General features: G+C 41.5%; 2 protein-coding genes across 2 annotated transcripts in view; one reads left to right on the top strand and one right to left on the bottom strand.

Annotated features, from left to right (window-relative positions):
* The window catches only part of rngtt (RNA guanylyltransferase and 5'-phosphatase), a 97,910-nt gene extending 88,180 nt beyond the window's left edge, over nucleotides 1–9,730 (bottom strand). Inside the window, exons 1-4 of the mRNA XM_064339935.1 lie at nucleotides 8,892–9,730; nucleotides 8,005–8,114; nucleotides 7,482–7,585; nucleotides 6,708–6,796 (exon numbers count right to left, since the gene is read on the bottom strand). Coding sequence (XP_064196005.1) covers nucleotides 6,708–6,796; nucleotides 7,482–7,585; nucleotides 8,005–8,114; nucleotides 8,892–8,955 — 367 coding nt within the window. The 5' untranslated portion in view covers nucleotides 8,956–9,730. The remainder of the gene's footprint in view (nucleotides 1–6,707; nucleotides 6,797–7,481; nucleotides 7,586–8,004; nucleotides 8,115–8,891) is intronic.
* A 1,560-nt stretch (nucleotides 9,731–11,290) lies between these two features.
* On the top strand, nucleotides 11,291–15,019 carry pnrc1 (proline-rich nuclear receptor coactivator 1). Its single transcript, XM_064339936.1, has 2 exons — nucleotides 11,291–12,409; nucleotides 13,443–15,019. The coding sequence occupies exons 1-2, from the start codon at nucleotides 12,035–12,037 to the stop codon at nucleotides 13,914–13,916; spliced, it is 849 nt and encodes a 282-aa protein (XP_064196006.1). The 5' UTR covers nucleotides 11,291–12,034; the 3' UTR covers nucleotides 13,917–15,019.
* The last annotated feature ends 2,871 nt before the right edge of the window (nucleotides 15,020–17,890 follow it).

The raw sequence follows: 17,890 nt of genomic DNA on the forward strand, positions 1-17,890 counted from the left end.
CGGTCGGCCGCCCCGGCGACGAGGAGCGGTCTTTTGTTTCGCCCCTCGCCTCCGGCAGGCGAGCAGCGGCCCGGGTTCCGCGCGGCGCCTCGGCTGGCCGCGCCTGGCACTCCCCCTGGTGGCCGGCCGCGGGACGCACCCTTTCCCGCATTGTCGCGCCGCCCCGCTCCCCGCGGCAGGCGTCCGAGTTCAAAGCCGGCCGAGCCGCGGGCTGAGGGGAGGGGCGCGGCGCGGCGGGGGGAGGGGCACAAGTCATCATTCCCAATTTCTTTTTTTTATGGTGGGGAAAAAAAAAGCCCCTCGTCACATCCCTGGTGGCTCATTTACAGTGTTACACTTCTGAGACCTGCGCTGTTAAGCTAGGCGGGGTGGGGGTGGTGGGGCTTTGTAATGAAATTCATGTATTCTCCCCCAGGGCTGAATGAGCCTGTGATGTACAGGAGCCACACAGAGTGCCCAGAGCACCAGTCAGTGCCTGCTTCCAGCACACAGACGCACAGCTCCAGGGATTACGAGGCACCGCTCTCACAGGGAGAGCGCCATCTACAGGCCTGCCGGGTTACAGCGCGCGTGCAGGAGAACAGCGCTCGCCGAGATGCCGGTTTTCCAAAATGGCGGCGGTCGGCGACGCCCGCGCTCGGGCGAACGAGACGGTGACGAGCAGGACGCGCGTAAGCCCCGGGTCGCCGTTAAAGGAAGGAAGGAGCGCCTGCGTCTCCGCCGCTCTCGCCACGGCTTTCTGAGACAGAGAGCCGCGGAGTTCGTTAGCGGCGAGCTAACCGAGGCTAGCGCGCCGGGCGAGAAGCGCGCCGGGCCCTCCGAGCATCTGCGCTTCGCAGCCGGCTTAGCGAGCGATGACGCCCGTAGCCTACGCACCGCGTTTCGCCTTCCCCGCCTCATCGTTTATTCATGTCCTTTTCATGATTTTTTTTTATCAATGCCCGTCTGATTCAGGTGGGCGGGTGTTGATGATTCCTCCCCTCGGCGTTCATTTTTAGCTCCGCCGATGCGCGCGACAAATTTAGACGTGGAGAAAAAAAAAAAAATACGCGGAGCCCGAGGCTGAAGTTGTCCCGGCTGAATTCCGAGGCGGCGGAACTTACGAAATCGGAACGAAAATGTCACGGTAGAACGAAAAAAAAAAACAAAGAAACTTTTTCAGCCTAGGCGCCAGCCGAAGGGCTGCGTTCCGAGCCGCCGGTCTGAAGCCCAGTGTGAAGCCTCGCTCGGTTCACTCCCGTTTCCCCACACCTTCTCCGGCTGGCGGGCTGAGCAGAAGCCGCACGGCTGCCCGGTGACAAAGCGCCGCAAAGCCCGCGCCGCCAGCTATCGGGAGGCTGCGGCGGACGGCTCTGCCGCGGCCTTTACCTTTACGCTCCCGGGAGTTTTACTCCTGCTCGGCGGCGATACGGAGGATTTGTGGCTTTCCGTCCTCCCGTCTGTGAGCTCCGACACCCCGCCGCGCCCCCGCCCTCCCCTGGGTGCAGAAATGGACCGGAGTCACCTCCCGTCCAGCGCCCAGCCCGCAGACATCTGACATACTGCCACCCTCAACTCCAGTCTTTCTTTGCTTTGACTGTTCCTTTAACCCACAGTGAAGGTACTCGAAGGAGCTGTGATAAACCCACAGGTCGCTGGTGACCGCGTACAGTTCTTTCTGGCTGCGTCTGCGGAATAAACCCCTGACCTCGTCCCTTGGAAGTCACCGTTTCTTTGGCTGATTTTTAATTTCATCTTGTTTTCCATGCCTTCCATGTTGAAATAAAGGAAAAAAATGTAATTATTTTATATTATTGTTCTTGTATTGATATAGAGAGGGTTTCAAATATATTTTTCCCATTTTTATACTTTGACAGTCGAGCAATATATGAAAAATGGGGCTACAAAAGCCTCTCGTTTCAGCGGGATGAAGATTTGCCCAGAATAACAAGCATTCACGATGTACACACACGCACACACACACACTTGCAGTGTTACTCTAGCGCCACCTAGTGCTCGACACAACGTTCACGCTTTTCCAAAGAAAATCCTGCCATCAAGTCAAATTAATTACGCACCGTGTCTAAATGGCGTAAATTTGCGTCCACATGAATGAGGGCGGTATAATTTCCTTGTATCACACATAATGACAACAATATGATAACAGTGTTTTATGAGGCTCTCGTCCGGGCTGGTTAAAGCTGGTTAAAGAGCTGAAGGGATGTGCTCTCTAGCCTAAATACGGTCCTAATGTCCCTTTAGCACGGTCACTGTACCCTGCCTAATAACTACAGACGCCGGCCCTCAAAGTGGATATTTCAGTTGCAACGAACAGCGAAAGCAGCAGAGCTCGCCGAGGCGCATCTCGCCGCACGGTCAAAGGGCTCAGACTGACACAGATCAATAAGCACTCAGAGCATTAGCGCCAGCGCCGGGGAAAGGCTTCGTAAAAGCCCGCGGAGGAAGGGGGGAAGACGTGCCAGCAACAACAACAACGCGGCTGGAACAAAAACAATGTTTCGTCCCGTCGTTCCCCTGTTACAGACCAACAAAGCTGGCGTTCCCGCCCGTCAGGAGAAGCATTATTCAATGCGTGCGGCACATGCTACTCTTATTTGCATGTTACATAACGTGTACTTGCGGCACTCTGGTTTTGCTGCAAAGAGCAGCCTTTATAGGCAAGCTGTGACATTCTATCTTCACTTTGGTCTGCTGATTAACTCCAGAGCAACAGAAAAACTGCTAACAAGCGGCTACATGGAAATATATGGACCCTGCTTACCCATTAAAGGACGTCTAATTACTTCAATGCATTTCCAAAGGCACTTAGAGTTGTTTTCAAAGGGGGGGAAATAAATAGAACTAAAGAAGGTGTCTGATGCACCAAGCATTATCAGTGCGCCTTGTAAAAAGGAAAATATAGATGTCCGACGTTTCACTGCCTGATTCTCTCAATTAGCCAATGTTGTTCAGTAAAGCAGAATGAATTCTCCTTCATTTCAAAGGGAAGCATTCGCAGAGATGCTCACACCTCTGTTTTTTTAATGGATTTTCATTTATTTGAATATGTGGTACCTGTTAGTCCTTGCAAATGTGGAAATATCTTTGTTTTATAAACAAACACTGCACTGTTCAAATTGATGAAAAATACATTGAAGCACAACAGACACAGACACACACACACCCGCAGTGAGCTCCATAATGTTTGGGACAAAGGCATTTTTGTCTTTATTTAGCTCTGTACTCGACAGATTTAGATTTGTAAAGAAACAAATCACATGTTGTTAAAGTGCAGTTACTCTGCTGTTATTAAATTATATTTTTTATACATTTTGGTTTCACACATAGAAATTACAGCACATTTTGAACATAGTCTCCCCTATTTCAGGCCACCATAATGTTTTGGACAAATAGCTTCACAGGTGTTTCTGATTATTCAGGCGTGTTAAATTGCCTCCTTAGTGCAGGTATAAGGGAGTTTTCAGTAGCTACTCTTAATTCTAGGCTTCTGATTTCCTCTGGAGTATGTTATTGACGTCTGTAAACAGTAGGACCAGAATTGTGCCAATGAAAGTCAAGGAAGCCATTATGATTAATAGGAAGCCATAGGCTGATAAATAATTCACAGACATAGGCCAAACTTTAGTCTTAACTAAATCAACTGTTTGGAACATCATTAAGAAGAAAGAGAGCACTGGTGAATTCAGTAATTGCAAAGGGTCTGGTAGGCCAAGGAAGACCTTTACAGTTGGTGGCCAAAGAATTCTCACCATAATGAAGAAAACTCTGAAACACCTGTCTGACAGATCAGAAAACTCTTCAGGAGGCAGGCGTAGATTTGTCAATGACTACTGTCTGCAGAAGACTTCACGAACAGAAATACAGAAGTTACACTGCAAGACCAAACCACTAGTTAGCTGCAAAAACAGGATGGCCAGGTTACAGTTTGCCAAGAAGTACCTAAAAGAGCCTTCAGAGTTCTGGAAAATGATATCATAAACAGATGAGACAAAGATTCACTTGTATTAGACTGATGGCAAGAGCAAAGTGTGGAGGTCAAAAGGAACTACCCAAGATGCAAAGCACCCCCCCTCATCAGTGAAACATGGTGGAGGGGATGTGAAGGTCATGGGCATGTATGGCAGCCACAAGTACTGGCTCACTTGTCTTCACTGATGATGTAACTGCTGATAGCACCAGGAGAATGAATTCTTAAGCATACAGAAGCATCTCATCTGCTAAAGTTCAGCCTAATGCTCCATTGGACAGCACTTCATCCTACATTAGTGATCCCAAACACACTGCTAAAGCAACAATGGAGTTTTTTAAAGCCAAAAACAGGAAAATTCTTGACTGGCTAGGTCATTCACCTGAACTGAATCCAATTGAACATGAGTTTCTTATGCTCAATAGAAAACTTAAGGCAACTAGCCCTTGAAACAAGCAGGAGCTGAAGATGGCTGCAGCACAGGCCTGGCAAAGCATCATCAGAAAGATACTCAGCACCTGATGTCTATAGTCACAGACTTCAAGCAGGCATTGCATGCAAAGGATATGTGACACAGTATTAAACATGACTGATTTATGCCCTGAAATAGGGGGATCATGCATAAAAAGGGCTCTAATTTTGACACAGTGAAACCAACGTGTATTTAAAAAATACCCTTAAATAAAAGTTGGGAATGTGCACTTTAACCATAAGAATTGTTTGATTACAAATCTAAAATTGTGGAATACAAAGCCAAAAAAACCAGTATGGAGATCATTGTAGAATAAGACTTTCGTAATTATCTCCAGAAGATAATTACTCAAAGACAATATATAATGAATTTCTAGGTAGCTAGAAAATTAGCTAACGCCGCACTGCCAAAACGGCTTGCTTCTCTATCATAATGTCACACTCCACTTGCAAGCTGACACCTTTTCTAGCAGCTAGGAGGAATAATTCATGAACTGTTCATTATCAACAGGAACTCTGCACTTAGAGTATCTGCATAAAAAGCCCCATTTCACATTGTTAAAAAAGTCTTGTTTGTCAAAACAAATAGGAAAACAGGCTTCTATATTTTGTAGGTATTTGTAAGAAGTGCCTTAAAAATATTAAAGAAATATGAAACTTAGATACAACAGGTTAAAATTTAAAAAGCATTCATATAAATGTAGGCATTATTTTATTCATTTTACAATGAGGGCATACATTTAAACTCTATATTTATACTGTGCAATATCTCAGTTCATAAATCTATCCTATATATGTGAAACTGAAATGCAACACGTTAAAATATAGAAAGCAATCATATAAATTTAAGTCTTAATTTGTTCCCTGTGCAATGAGGACATAGATTTAAACTACGTATTGTGTCATATCTCAGTTCATACACAATCTCTCACAAAGAATAATCGCATAAACACAATCCCCTGTGTTTAATTTACACATACACACTTTCACCAGCGAGACTTGACAGTAATTACATGCATATATTAACTGGAGATAAACTCCCAGGATCTATGGATGCTTTCATCTAGATCAGTGGTGCCCAATCATGTGCCATGGAGGGGCGAGAGTATGCAGGTTTTCATTCCAACCAATCACTTCACCTGATTTCACTGATTAGTTCTTCCTCTCAGGTTGAAGGTGTGATAATTAGTGAAATCAGCAGGTGTAATGATCGGTTTGAATGAAAGCCTTCATACTCTTAGCCCTCAATGGCACATGATTGGGCATCACTGAACTAGATCCTGATGAGGTCGTATCTGCCAGTCTCAGTGTCACCACAAGGTGGCAGCACACACAATGGCCCTACTCACGCAGAGGGCCTCCAGTTCTCAACAGCACATTAACTGATACATAAATCATCTGTGGTATCTATCTATTCCCAAAAGTCAAGAATTCATTCCCACACATGCAAGTTCAAAGCAAGGGATGTTTTTCTCATTTTTAAATCTTGAACAAAAGGAGCATTCAAATACAAATCCAGTACAGCCCAACCGAGAGCAGCAGGGCTAAAGATATACAACAAAGTCATATGCAACAGACACTGGCAGTTAATAAATCCATGCTGTATAATTTCCCCATCTGTATAACCTTTGAATTCAGCTGTGTGAAGCATGCCTATCTTCTATCATTTAAAAGTGATTTTATTAAATGGATTTCATGCAAGGTCAAAGCGGCTTACAATACATATGAACTGACAGAATGTGTTGCCTGCTAAAGCAGAAAGTGCTCTGCATAAACGTCTAGCCTGTTTCACTCCTCTCAAATTAACTCACCAGTCCAGTGGCAACTTCAAGACTGAGACAGGTTATCCGCATAATATGTTGTAGATGCATTCAATTTGCCCCTAAGCCTCTGTCATTATAATTATACATTGTTATACATCAAGGACAGTGCATGTAAAAGCTAAGTTGCCCTGTGTCGTTGAAAGCCGAAATTGTGGCAGGTGTAATTTAACAAGTTATTGAATTCCAAATTGTTGCACGTGTACTTGAGGAGGCAATTTGAACTGCAGCTCTTGAAAGTTACTGGAACTCATTCCACCTTTGCACATCACTGCCTAATTTAGTTCATACACCCTTTAAACCTTTTCCATGCACTAAAAAAATTATATGCAAAATAATACATTTGGCCAATGAACTGAACAACAATATAATAAAGACCCCAAAACCCAGAACACAGGAAGTGGCATTGCCACTTTCAGATAAAAACTTGAAAGAGTCGCTGCCCTTACCGATTAGTTCAGTGGGGGTCTTTTCAATGAAGTGTTCACACACCCGGATGAACATCTCCGTGGTCTCTGTAGATGGACATTCACCGTGCCTGCACGTCAAAAGAAAACCAGATTACACCATGGTAAAGCGGCAAAAACAATTTGGGAGAAAGCTCTGGCACGGAAGCAACAATAATCCGGCTCTATCCCATAGCCCCACCCTTAGCCCTCTCTGCCTGCTGAATGATCGAGACGGCCAGTGGACCTCAGGTAAGGGTGTTAAGCTATACTTAACCCTGCCTGTAGCCAGCGTTAAGTTTGAAGTAATGTGGGGAAAAGCATAAGGCCCAATCAAGCCTTGATATGCCCAGGCCTGGGGTAACTGTGCCCAGCTGCTGGATTCAACACTGAAAAGGGAAGGCTTCACAGGAGCATTGGATACAGGCACATGAAGGTACTCGGTTGTTAACTTGCTAAATGCCAGGTAGGAACTGCTACAACTTTTCCAGAAAGCCAGAGGATCAGCTTTGAAATACCTCAATTTGAAAATACTTGTAATACTTCAGGATTTGAAATATTTCAAATAGCATCTGGAGAAAAGCATTTGGGAAGACATTATAATAATAATATTATTATTATTATGGGAGAATGTTCTTACAAAATTTAATTGTTTCTCCAGTGTTATTTGAAAATAGTTAGAATACCCCAACAAAATGTATTTTTAAACACAAGGTCCCCAAATCTGTCGATAACACACTGCAGCATCCTGACCTAATTCACTACAGAAATGCTTACCCTTTACACTGAAGTTTGACGTATTTGATCCCTTCTTTCTCGATTTCATTTCGGTCATAAAATCGGGTTGTGTTCGTTAAATCGATGAGCAATCCCATTCTGACCTGAAAGTACAACATAATTGTAGCATTACAAGCCAATAAACTGAAATCCACTGCAGCTACCACAGGAAGTGCATTTTGGAGGCCCCACCACATAGTAATCAAAGACAAAACAATATTATATCCCCATTAGATTTAGACTACAGTAGCTTGATACCTATTCTCTATATGTATACGTCCATTGTTTGTCCAATCAACAAAGTCAAGCTGTATCTTATGGGTTACAGAATACGCTGACGTAAAACAACTTAAAGGCCTAACTTATGAAAATGTTATCTGCTTAGTAAATACATTCACTGACAATAAAATACTGGCCTATGGTTACAGAGTATTTAAACTGTATACAAGGTTTTTTTTTTTAAGTATCATTGAACATTTAAATTCCTAGGAAACAATGCTGTTTCAACTATATACTGATTTACCTTCAGACTCTTCAGATAATTGGACAACATACTGGGGTGGAACCGGCATTCCTCAGGTACCAGTTCATCATAATTTGGGCCCAACATTGTTTTCATTGGCAAGAATTTACCTAAGAAATTAGATTAACCAGTCAGTTAACGTACAACCCTGTCACCATTACCACATAGAAAACTATATGCACATTAAGTGTAAATTCACAAGAAAGAATTTCATAATTATATGCATATACAGTTCATTCGTGGCTGAAATTACAACAAAATATCTGGGTATGCTTTCTGGCGAGTAAGTGGCTTTAGTTTCACTGGGTGACACAATGTAAACAAAACGTCATTTTTCAGCGGCCAGAAAACTTGCTTTAGCTAGCTAGCCGGCCACATGTTGTATCGCTTGTCTCCTGCATACATTCACACAACACTGGAGGCTTATCCTGCATGTCATGTTTTCAAAACAGTTTCCATAGTTAAACATGAATAGCTAGTCAACATTAGCTACATTTATTATGACACGTGACGCATATAGCGAGCTAGCTTAGCTGGCTAACATCAGCTTCAAGGCTAGCGTTAGCTACTTAGCGACCATTACTACCTATTCAAAATGTGCGCGACCGACTGCATATTATTGACCCTTCCGTTTGGAATGACCTGAAATGTCTCAGATCGCTCGCCGTTATGTGCACTTAACCGCTCAACACATATGCACACATCACGTCGTAAAAACAATACTAGCTAACATGCTAACGTTAGCTTGACTAGATACTTTGCAAATCCGGGTTCGCACATTCACCTCTGGGTAGCTAGCGCTACCGTTCGCTAGCTACGCCACAAAAGCTTGCTGGTGTTAGCTTTCTCATGTCAATACTGGCTAACGCTATGTACAATATATTCACCTGCCACAGGTTGACCCCTTCTTGGACAATTACGCCACCGAGGTGGAGCCCCGGAGTGTGACATCGTCCCTGAAAACTGTTCTCACAGCGAAAGTACTGTATCCACGAATTTCGAAAGCTTGCCCAACCGATCAGCGCTGCATTGGTGAGACGTCCCCAGGAGCCCCCCTCTATGGCGGGCTGTTGTACTCCTGTGATCCGCGGCTCCTGGGCCTTAAAATAAGGCAGACTAATGTAAACGACTCCTGGGGTTCCCACCCTGTTCCAGTGTGGTCACGCAAGGTTTCCAGGTCGATGTTTAACTACAGGAAGTTCAGTGTACTAAAATCTAAGCAAACTCCCCCGTTTTCCTAAGGACCCACCGCAGTGTCCATGAATGAACTACAATCAAATTCTCCACTTTTTCCCCAGAGTGCACTGCTCTACCGTGCAATGCTTGCAATGACTGAAAAGTACCGCTAGATGGTATCAAAAGTCTGACATCAAGCGGTCACAAAGGGGACATCGCGGTCTTATTTTAAATGTGGTAACTCGTATTTTTATTGCTAGGCTTTATGACATGGTAAGGGCATGTTACAGCATTATATTGTTATCTGTTAAATACGTTTTCCTTTCGTAAATTGGCAATTTCACCGCGAAAAAAGACTACTTTCAGTATCATGCCTGCTGTAGAGGAGGGAGCATTTGTTTTTGGGCTGAGCAGTTTTGTGATGCAAAATGTTGGGCAACTAATTTTGATGCTACCTATGCAAAACAATTTTCAAATATGCCTTCAAAATATAGGTAGTCATGTAGGCAAAATTAAATTTGTTCAATGTAATAAATGGATGCATTGTCAATGGGAAAGAAATAAAAACTAATACAGAAAAGCAACACTGACTTCCTTGGAAGATATTAATACATACCTGCCGTCTTGCATGTATGCATCAGCCACCATTCACATTTGCAGTCACCCATTAGACAGTCCCAACATTAGAATCAAAATCTTACAATGAGCAAGTCCAGCAATACAAAGTAAATGAATAATGGATGAAAATCAAAATAAACCAATTTTTTAAATGTGACACAATAATGTGGACATCATTATCCACCAAATGCTTTAAACTTTAAAAAATAATAAAAATATTTTAATCTGTGGAAAAATGGATGAATGAATGAATGAATGAATGAATGAATGAATGAATGAAAAATTGCGTTGATACAGCACTTTTCCAGATTCTCAGTGCTTTACAGTGATGAGGGAGAACTCATGCTGCACCACAGCTTTTGGAATGTATTTACACAAGCCATTTCCTCTGAGTTCTATGCTCTTTACATCAAGGTTGCCATAGTCTGGTGTCACACTTTTTATGGGATCAAGGATCATCATGCTTGACTGATAGCTACATCTTTATTGGTATGTTATCACATTTCAAGTCATCTGGCAGATCCATAATTTAAGGCAGTTTATTCAGTCTCATTTGTGTCCCCATTATCTAATATTGTGAAACGAATGTAAATTGTATACACATATGCAGCATCAATATAAGACAGCTGTATCTCTTGTTTGTTGAAGTTACATAAAAATAATAAATAAATATAACAAAAATCTTTGTTTGCATCCTACCATGTGAGCCAATCACATGGAAGGACACTAACTCATGTGATGAGATTTTCCCCCAGCAACACAGACAGCAGCTGTTGCCTAGCAGATTTTCATTGCCTTATCCAACCAGGCAAGCAGAGCAAGAACAGAGATGCAGAAACAGCATGACCTCCCTGCTGCTAGATCCATTGTGTGCTCTGAATACTAATGTTAGCAAGGAGGACATTGGCAGCAACAAGACAAAACATTACGAATTTGAGAAGGAAATATTGAACGGCAAAAATGTTGGACGTCCTGTATACTTTATCTTCGGTCTTGTTTTTTTAATGTTTACGTCACCCAGTGTTGTACATTTCCTAATTTCCGGTTACTAAAATGTTAACTTGTACATTATTATATGACATATCCCCAGTAGGATATGTGAATGCAATACAATAATATTAGACGTCAAGGCAACATGTGGGCGTATGCGGCTAATGCAACGGTCACCGTACGTTTTTGCACATCGACACAAAACGTAAAGGAGTGTGCGTAATATGAAATTGGTTGAATGATGATACCCTCAGAAAATATGTTCAGGACAACTGATATACTCATGTACTAAACTTGTCTAAGCATACACAACATGTCTGTATTGGAACTTTTGGGGTAATATACATATTACATCATTATACGTCGATGACAATTGCACAATTCTTTCTTACCGATACTGTACCAAGTCTGGAAAGTACCTAACCCTTACGTATGGAGATTTAGTGACGTTTACAAAATATGGGAGGCGCATAATTTCTTGTACACTGTGATTGGCTTAGTCGTTCTCGAGCTCTTGATACCAAATCCGTCGTCTTTGTGACTGCTCACCAATTTCCTTTGGTATTTTATCTATTTCAGCCTGGGAAGTAGAAGCAGAGTAAACGGCCATTCCAACTTCGAAAGGATATAATATCGTGTTTTTTTTAGATTAATTTTGACGAACACAGTCCACAAGAGGGGAAATTTGAAGAAGTATAAATCAAGACACATCTGTTTTTCGTCGACAAATTACTAGCTAGCCAAGTAACGTTAGCAAAAAGATCTTCAGCCAACGTTTCGGGGGAAAAAAACTTTCTTTCGCAACATAACCTACCGAGTTAACTTTTGCTTTTTTTATTTGATATTAATATTAATATAAAACCTGGATTACGATAAAGGAAATATCATTTCCTAACTATTTTCTCGTTCTCCATTCCCCTTTGTGTGGAATTGGGGGCGTGTGTTTCTCCTCTGCTCACAACCAGGAAGTGGCTGCTGCGCCATTTTCATGCACTTTCCTGCGCCATCTCAAAACTTTGAGAATCACTCCCAGTAACCGACGGTAACACCTGAATCTCTGGACACCCGAAGTAGACCAACTTGAAAGAAGATTGGAAGACTGCGCAGCTTTTGGTTAGCTGCGTTAACGTGAACTCTGGTGCAAGGGACTGAATTTGGTTATCGATTGTCAAGTGACGATAGCCAGTTAACTAAATTTCATTTCGCATTAGTCAATGTATTATTCTCTCATAACGACATTGCAGTCATGCTTGGGGAAACACTCATTCAGCGTATCGAATCAAACCTCGACAATATCAAGAACAACAAGCCCTCGGGTTTGACATCGCATCATGCAGGGGCCAGTCTGAACAAAACAAGGCAAGTTCTACTGAAGAAAGGAGGCAGGAGATTCCGTTCGTCTCCAGCGGGTTTGCAGGGGCGACACCATCACTGCCCACAGCAACATCCAAAACACCCCGGTGTGCTAAGGAGCAACCCCACACGCTTCACAGACATCAACAACAACACGGTTGTAGCCGGATCAAAACCCCCTGTATCGTCAAGCGCAGAGACTGCTGCTACTCGTACACAGACCACGGTATTAACACTCCACCACCTCAAACAGGGAGCCAAGAAAGAGGTAATTTCCCCCAAAATATTCTGAGTATATAACGTGGCGATTAATCGACTAAAGTAACGCTAGCATACTACAAATATACTTTGTGTGGATAGCGATGAGAATAGATGGGTGGATTTGTCATTAGTTGTATTTCGCTTTTCTTAGCGTTTTGACAACAAGATGTGTAATTACGTAATGACGCACCGACGGTAAGCGTATCTGGTTAGCAAGCTGTTTACCTTCCAATATATAGGTAACACCCAGCTCTGTAATTGTATCTTCATTCTCTGGCATAAAATCTAGCACATTGGAAGTACACGTACATTTTATACGTCCCGCTGAACGTTAACTAAACATTCTTCAGCAACATTACGGTGAATGAAACATTGAAGAACGAATTGGGGCTTCTGTTCTCACAGAAAAGGAGAATTGGGTCAGTTGGCTATAGCTATCAGGCAGTGTTAAACTAAAGAAAGAACGCCAGTTAACTAGCTATGTTAGATTTGATAAACACAGTCAACAAATGTGGTTATCACAGTCTACATTATGTAGTGCACTGGGTTAGCTAGCATACCAGCGTCAGATGAAGGCGGAAACTGGACAAGTTTGTATGCCTCAACGATGGAAAATATGACGACGTCTGGCTGAACCAATAGAACTTGGGCTTTGCACCTGGCAACAGCAAATACTGCGGTGTTCTACCAGTCTTCTGCGCAGAAAGTCGGGAGGCGTGTTTTCGGAGGCTGGTTTATCCTGGGCGAACGTGCGGAAGAGGCTGTTCTTCATGAAGGCATTCAGTAACGATGGCTACGTGCCAATTCGTCTGTGTTTGCATAACAGACCATACAGCTGACCGGTGCGCCTAGAAACGCAACATTTAGTAAATGTAGATCCACAGAACTCTCCAAATAGGTTTCATGGCACTACATGATCAAGCATGTTATTTGTTATGGTGAAATCAGTGTTACAATACTAAAACGTCTTTGTCACAAATACAATCATTGCAACTGTGAAAGTAATTGAATTCTACGTTTTCTTTCTCGATTCTTTTCAGCTGCTGAAGACAAAGACTGGGAGAGGTGAAAAGGCGTCTCAGCCAGGTGGCCAGCCCCTACATAGCTTCAATAAGCACGAGCATACTGGCCAGAACCTGAATGTTCGCTGCCAGAAGAACAAGCACAGTAATGCACTTGGTAGCGTTCCATCAGGCAAGAGAAACGACAACAGCTGCCGCCAGAAGCCTTCGTCGCCCCTCGAGCTCTACCGCAGAGGGGGAAAAAAGCCTTTGAACCTGACTGGCAGTGTCACTATTGTGAATGTGAGCCCAGCCGAGCCTACGGAAGAAAACCTCAAAGACGGCGAGAAGACCTACGCTGGAGCAAAGTTCAGCGAACCTCCTTCCCCCAGTGTTCTGCCAAAGCCGCCCAGCCATTGGATGGGAGAGAAAGCCCCCGTACATTCCGATAACAGTCGAGAGCAAATGACTGTCCATTTAAAGACTCTGCTGAAGGTCCAGGCAATGCCATGAATTCGGTTTAGGAAGTCATATGTTAAAAAATTGGAATCGGTAAAAAAATACATCTTGTTGAAAATTGGCTCTGAAGAACAATTGAAGACGACTGGAAACAAACCATGTTGCAACATAAAGTTTCGTTTTTGGACTGTAGTTAGATTTTTACGCATTTGTGCGGAACAGCGGCCTTGGTGCGTTTAAATGAATTTTTAATGAACTTGTGTGAAATGTAAATATTGTAAAAACATGTAATATTTGTGTATATTTTTCATGTTATTTTAACAAAAAGTATAGTTTTGTTACTGAAGCTAAACACATGTACACCATGAGTTGGTGCACTTTATATACTGTTCCATCGCTAGACAGCAATACCCATCAGGGCGCACAAAGTAAGAAACGGCTGTCTTTCTTACACATTTGCACATGAGTGAAAACCAACACAAGTTCTTGAGTTTAGAGCTTACAGCAAATTGTGGCCCCCGTGGTTTTGTGAACCCCGGGCCACTATGAATGGCTGCTATCGCCTGAATGCACTGCAGTGAATCCCCACGCTCCATGCGGCAGTCTCAGGGGAGTCCAAAAAGCTGAAGCGACAATGTGAACGTCTCAAAAAAATCAAGAATCCTTGATCACGGATGAAACTGCCTGGAGAAAAAAAAATCTTTAAATTATTATACATTTTTTTGTTGTTGTAAACTGGCGCTATTTTTCCATGTAAAAAACAGTGAGATCCATGTAATAACAGGAGAAATTTGACAAATAGAGTGTTATCAATAACAGTGTCCACAAAAGTATTTTCTAAAATTGACTGAGGCTCATTTATATTGAACACCCCCTCCCCACCAAATATAAAAAAGACAGGCAGCTATTTTTTCATCTAGTTGAACTGCGCAGATGGAGAAAAGATAATTCAGTACCAAAAATAAGTAACTTTTGTTGCAACAATGGTTTTATTAAACATTCCAGTTTTTAAAAAATCTCTAAAAGAAGAATGCTTATATCCCATATAATAATTGGAAAGCTGTGTGGTTTGTGTATGTTCATGTGGATGCATTACGTATGCATATACACAAACCCCCCCAAATAAATTGAAATTAAAACCTATTTGACCACCCCAACATGCTGTGTCTGTTTTTCTTTAAATGTTCATTTTGTTTCAGCGTTCAAGTCTGTACAAATGAAAAAAAGATGAATGAAAACAAAGGATATTTCTGCTCACCAAATAGCAGTCGTGCACCTCCTAAATTATAGCACCTCCCCAGCATCTCCTTTTAACATTCATATGTATTCCCTCTCTACCGTTCTCTCTCTCTATATATATATACACACACACACACCCATATGTCAAGAGGAAGGAGGTACTTGTTGCAGCGTATTTAACTGCGTAATGTGAGCAAGTGGTTGTATCAAAGGCCACATTTTAGTCTCCCATGGTGTCTGCAGTCCTATATCAGTGACTGTAGTAACATTACATTGTAAACGTATGATCCAGAGTTTCAATTGGTTTACTGTGAAATTAAGGAATAAGATATTTTTGGAATGTTGCACGACATCCAGCCGTGTGTCTGTGGTGCAAGATTTGCCCTACAACATTTTACTGTATATTAAGAAATATTAAAAAATTAAGTCACTCCTCAACCTCAAACAGGTATGATTTGTCGGAATTCAGACTTGCTTCTAGTTCATTTCGACTGGTTTTTCATCATTTCAACATATAGTTTGAAGGGTTCACTACTCATATTGAAGTAAACATTATTTCTGATATTTTATTTCTGAAGGATGATTACATAACCATCTGTACTCCCATGGAACCAGATTTGGTAGTATTGTTTGAAAATTGTGCATTTGTAGCAATTCTTGAAGTACGCACAGGAGCTACCCTGGTACTATAGTGTATGCATCTGGCCCACAGGTGTCAAACTACAGTCCTGCAGTCAGGTCTGCTGGTTTTTGGGGTGTTCTTTTAAGTCTTTGATTGACAGGAAAACACAAAACCCTGGTCTAATCACTGAAGGAAAATTCAAGCAAACAGCTCCCGAATGCCCCCTGCTGGACAGAATAGTAATTTGCAACGTGTTTACAAAACCCGGAGGTGTTTGAAACTATCGTATTTCTTTCTGAGGAAACATTTGGTTCAGATTAAAAACATTCACAGAAGGGTGTACATCTCATGCAAAAGACGTAATTTGTAACAAATTTGTTTTTCTTATGGAGTGTTGGTTTCAGATTTCAGAGATTGCTTTTACAACCATAAACTTTTTTGCTTTTCCGATAATTGCTAAGAAATTCTGAGCTACATATGCAAAACTGCAGGTACTGTTGACATTATAAATGAAATTCATACATTTATTACTATACCATAATATTCTGGCACAATTTATGTCATTTCCCAGTTGAATTTCTATTTGACCCATAGACATCATCCAATGAGTTTGGAGGCATTTGCTTGAACTTGAGCAAGTAAGATGCTTCTGTATACTACAGAATTAATTATTCTGCTGCTATCAGCAGTTGCATCATTAATGAAGACAAGTGAGCCAGTACCTGTGGCAGCTAACCACGCCCAAACCACCTGGTGGGGGGGGGGGGTTGGTTGTCGCTCAGGATCTTGGGCAGCTCCTTTTGGCCTCCACACTTTTCTATTGCCATAATTCTCATGCAAGTGAATCTTGGTCTCATCTGTCCACAAGACTTTTTTCCAGACCTCTGCAGGTTGTTTTAGGTACTTCTGGCAAACTGTGGGGGGTGTATAAAAAGTGATGTAATGCCTATGTGGTGAAACCAAAATGTATAACAATGACCTTTATAAAAGCTGAGAATCTGCACTTTAACCGTATGTGAATTGTTTGATTACAAATCTAACATAGTACAGAACCAAATCAAGAAACTACATGTTTTTGTCCCAAACATTATGGAGCTCACTGCATATATACATATATATATATATATATATATATATATATATGTGTGTGTGTGTGTGTTTGTGTGTGTGTGTACGCTAAGCAATGCTAAGCGAAATTTATCCATGCCTTCTCAGTGTAGTTCATGTATGCAGTGCAATGAAGCTCAACAAAGTAAACATAAACAGTTGTTTGTTTTCATGAAATGAAGTGCCACTGTTTGCATGGTTATGGTAGATTATTGAAAAACAGCATCCCCTGGTGCTTACCCAAACATGCATACATACATTGATATATACATATACATACAGTACTGGCACACATTATGGAAACTATATGCTCAAAAAAATGTAATACTATTTTTTAAAAGATTATCTGTGCCCTTTCTTCTGTTGTCATTTCTCAGAGCCATTTAATAATCCATCTGAATAAATGTATTCAAAACAGTTATCTTCATGACCACAAGTACAAATTACATTTATGTGACCTTCAATAATTTGTGTAAAGTGTACGAGCCAAAAAAAGGTTATATTTGCATGAAAATGATCACGTTATGTAGAAAATTGCTGGATAAAGAAATACATGTTCAAGCTGATTATAAAATTTAAAAAAAAAAAGATACGTTAGACTGCTCAGTTGTATAGGTATGAACAAATACATTTAGGAACAGGTAATGGTTTTATTACTTGTTTAACACAAATGCTAATTGTTTTATTTTTCATGTTGGTATTACATTTATTATATATTATATTTATTATGCCGAAAAGAAAAACTCTTGTAAAATATTTCCATAATGTAACAGTAAAAAAAAAAACAGGAAAACACACACACACACACACACATACACAAATAGACACTTTTTAGTGGTTAATTCAGCATTAATAAACAACTCCAAGACTGTAATGCCCAAAAAGATCAATAAAGGTTTGGCTTAAAATCCAGGTCTGATATTCTGAGAAAAAATGTGCCCGAAAAAGATCCTTGTGTGAAAGCTGAAAATGTATACCAATCCTATAGTGTAGTGGTAAGATTATAAATTCATAATATTCTTTCATTGGCTGTATGTCATTTTCCATGTACGAATCCATA

This window comes from Anguilla rostrata, chromosome 6, assembly GCF_018555375.3.
Source record: "Anguilla rostrata isolate EN2019 chromosome 6, ASM1855537v3, whole genome shotgun sequence".
Taxonomy (NCBI): Eukaryota; Metazoa; Chordata; class Actinopteri; order Anguilliformes; family Anguillidae; genus Anguilla; species Anguilla rostrata.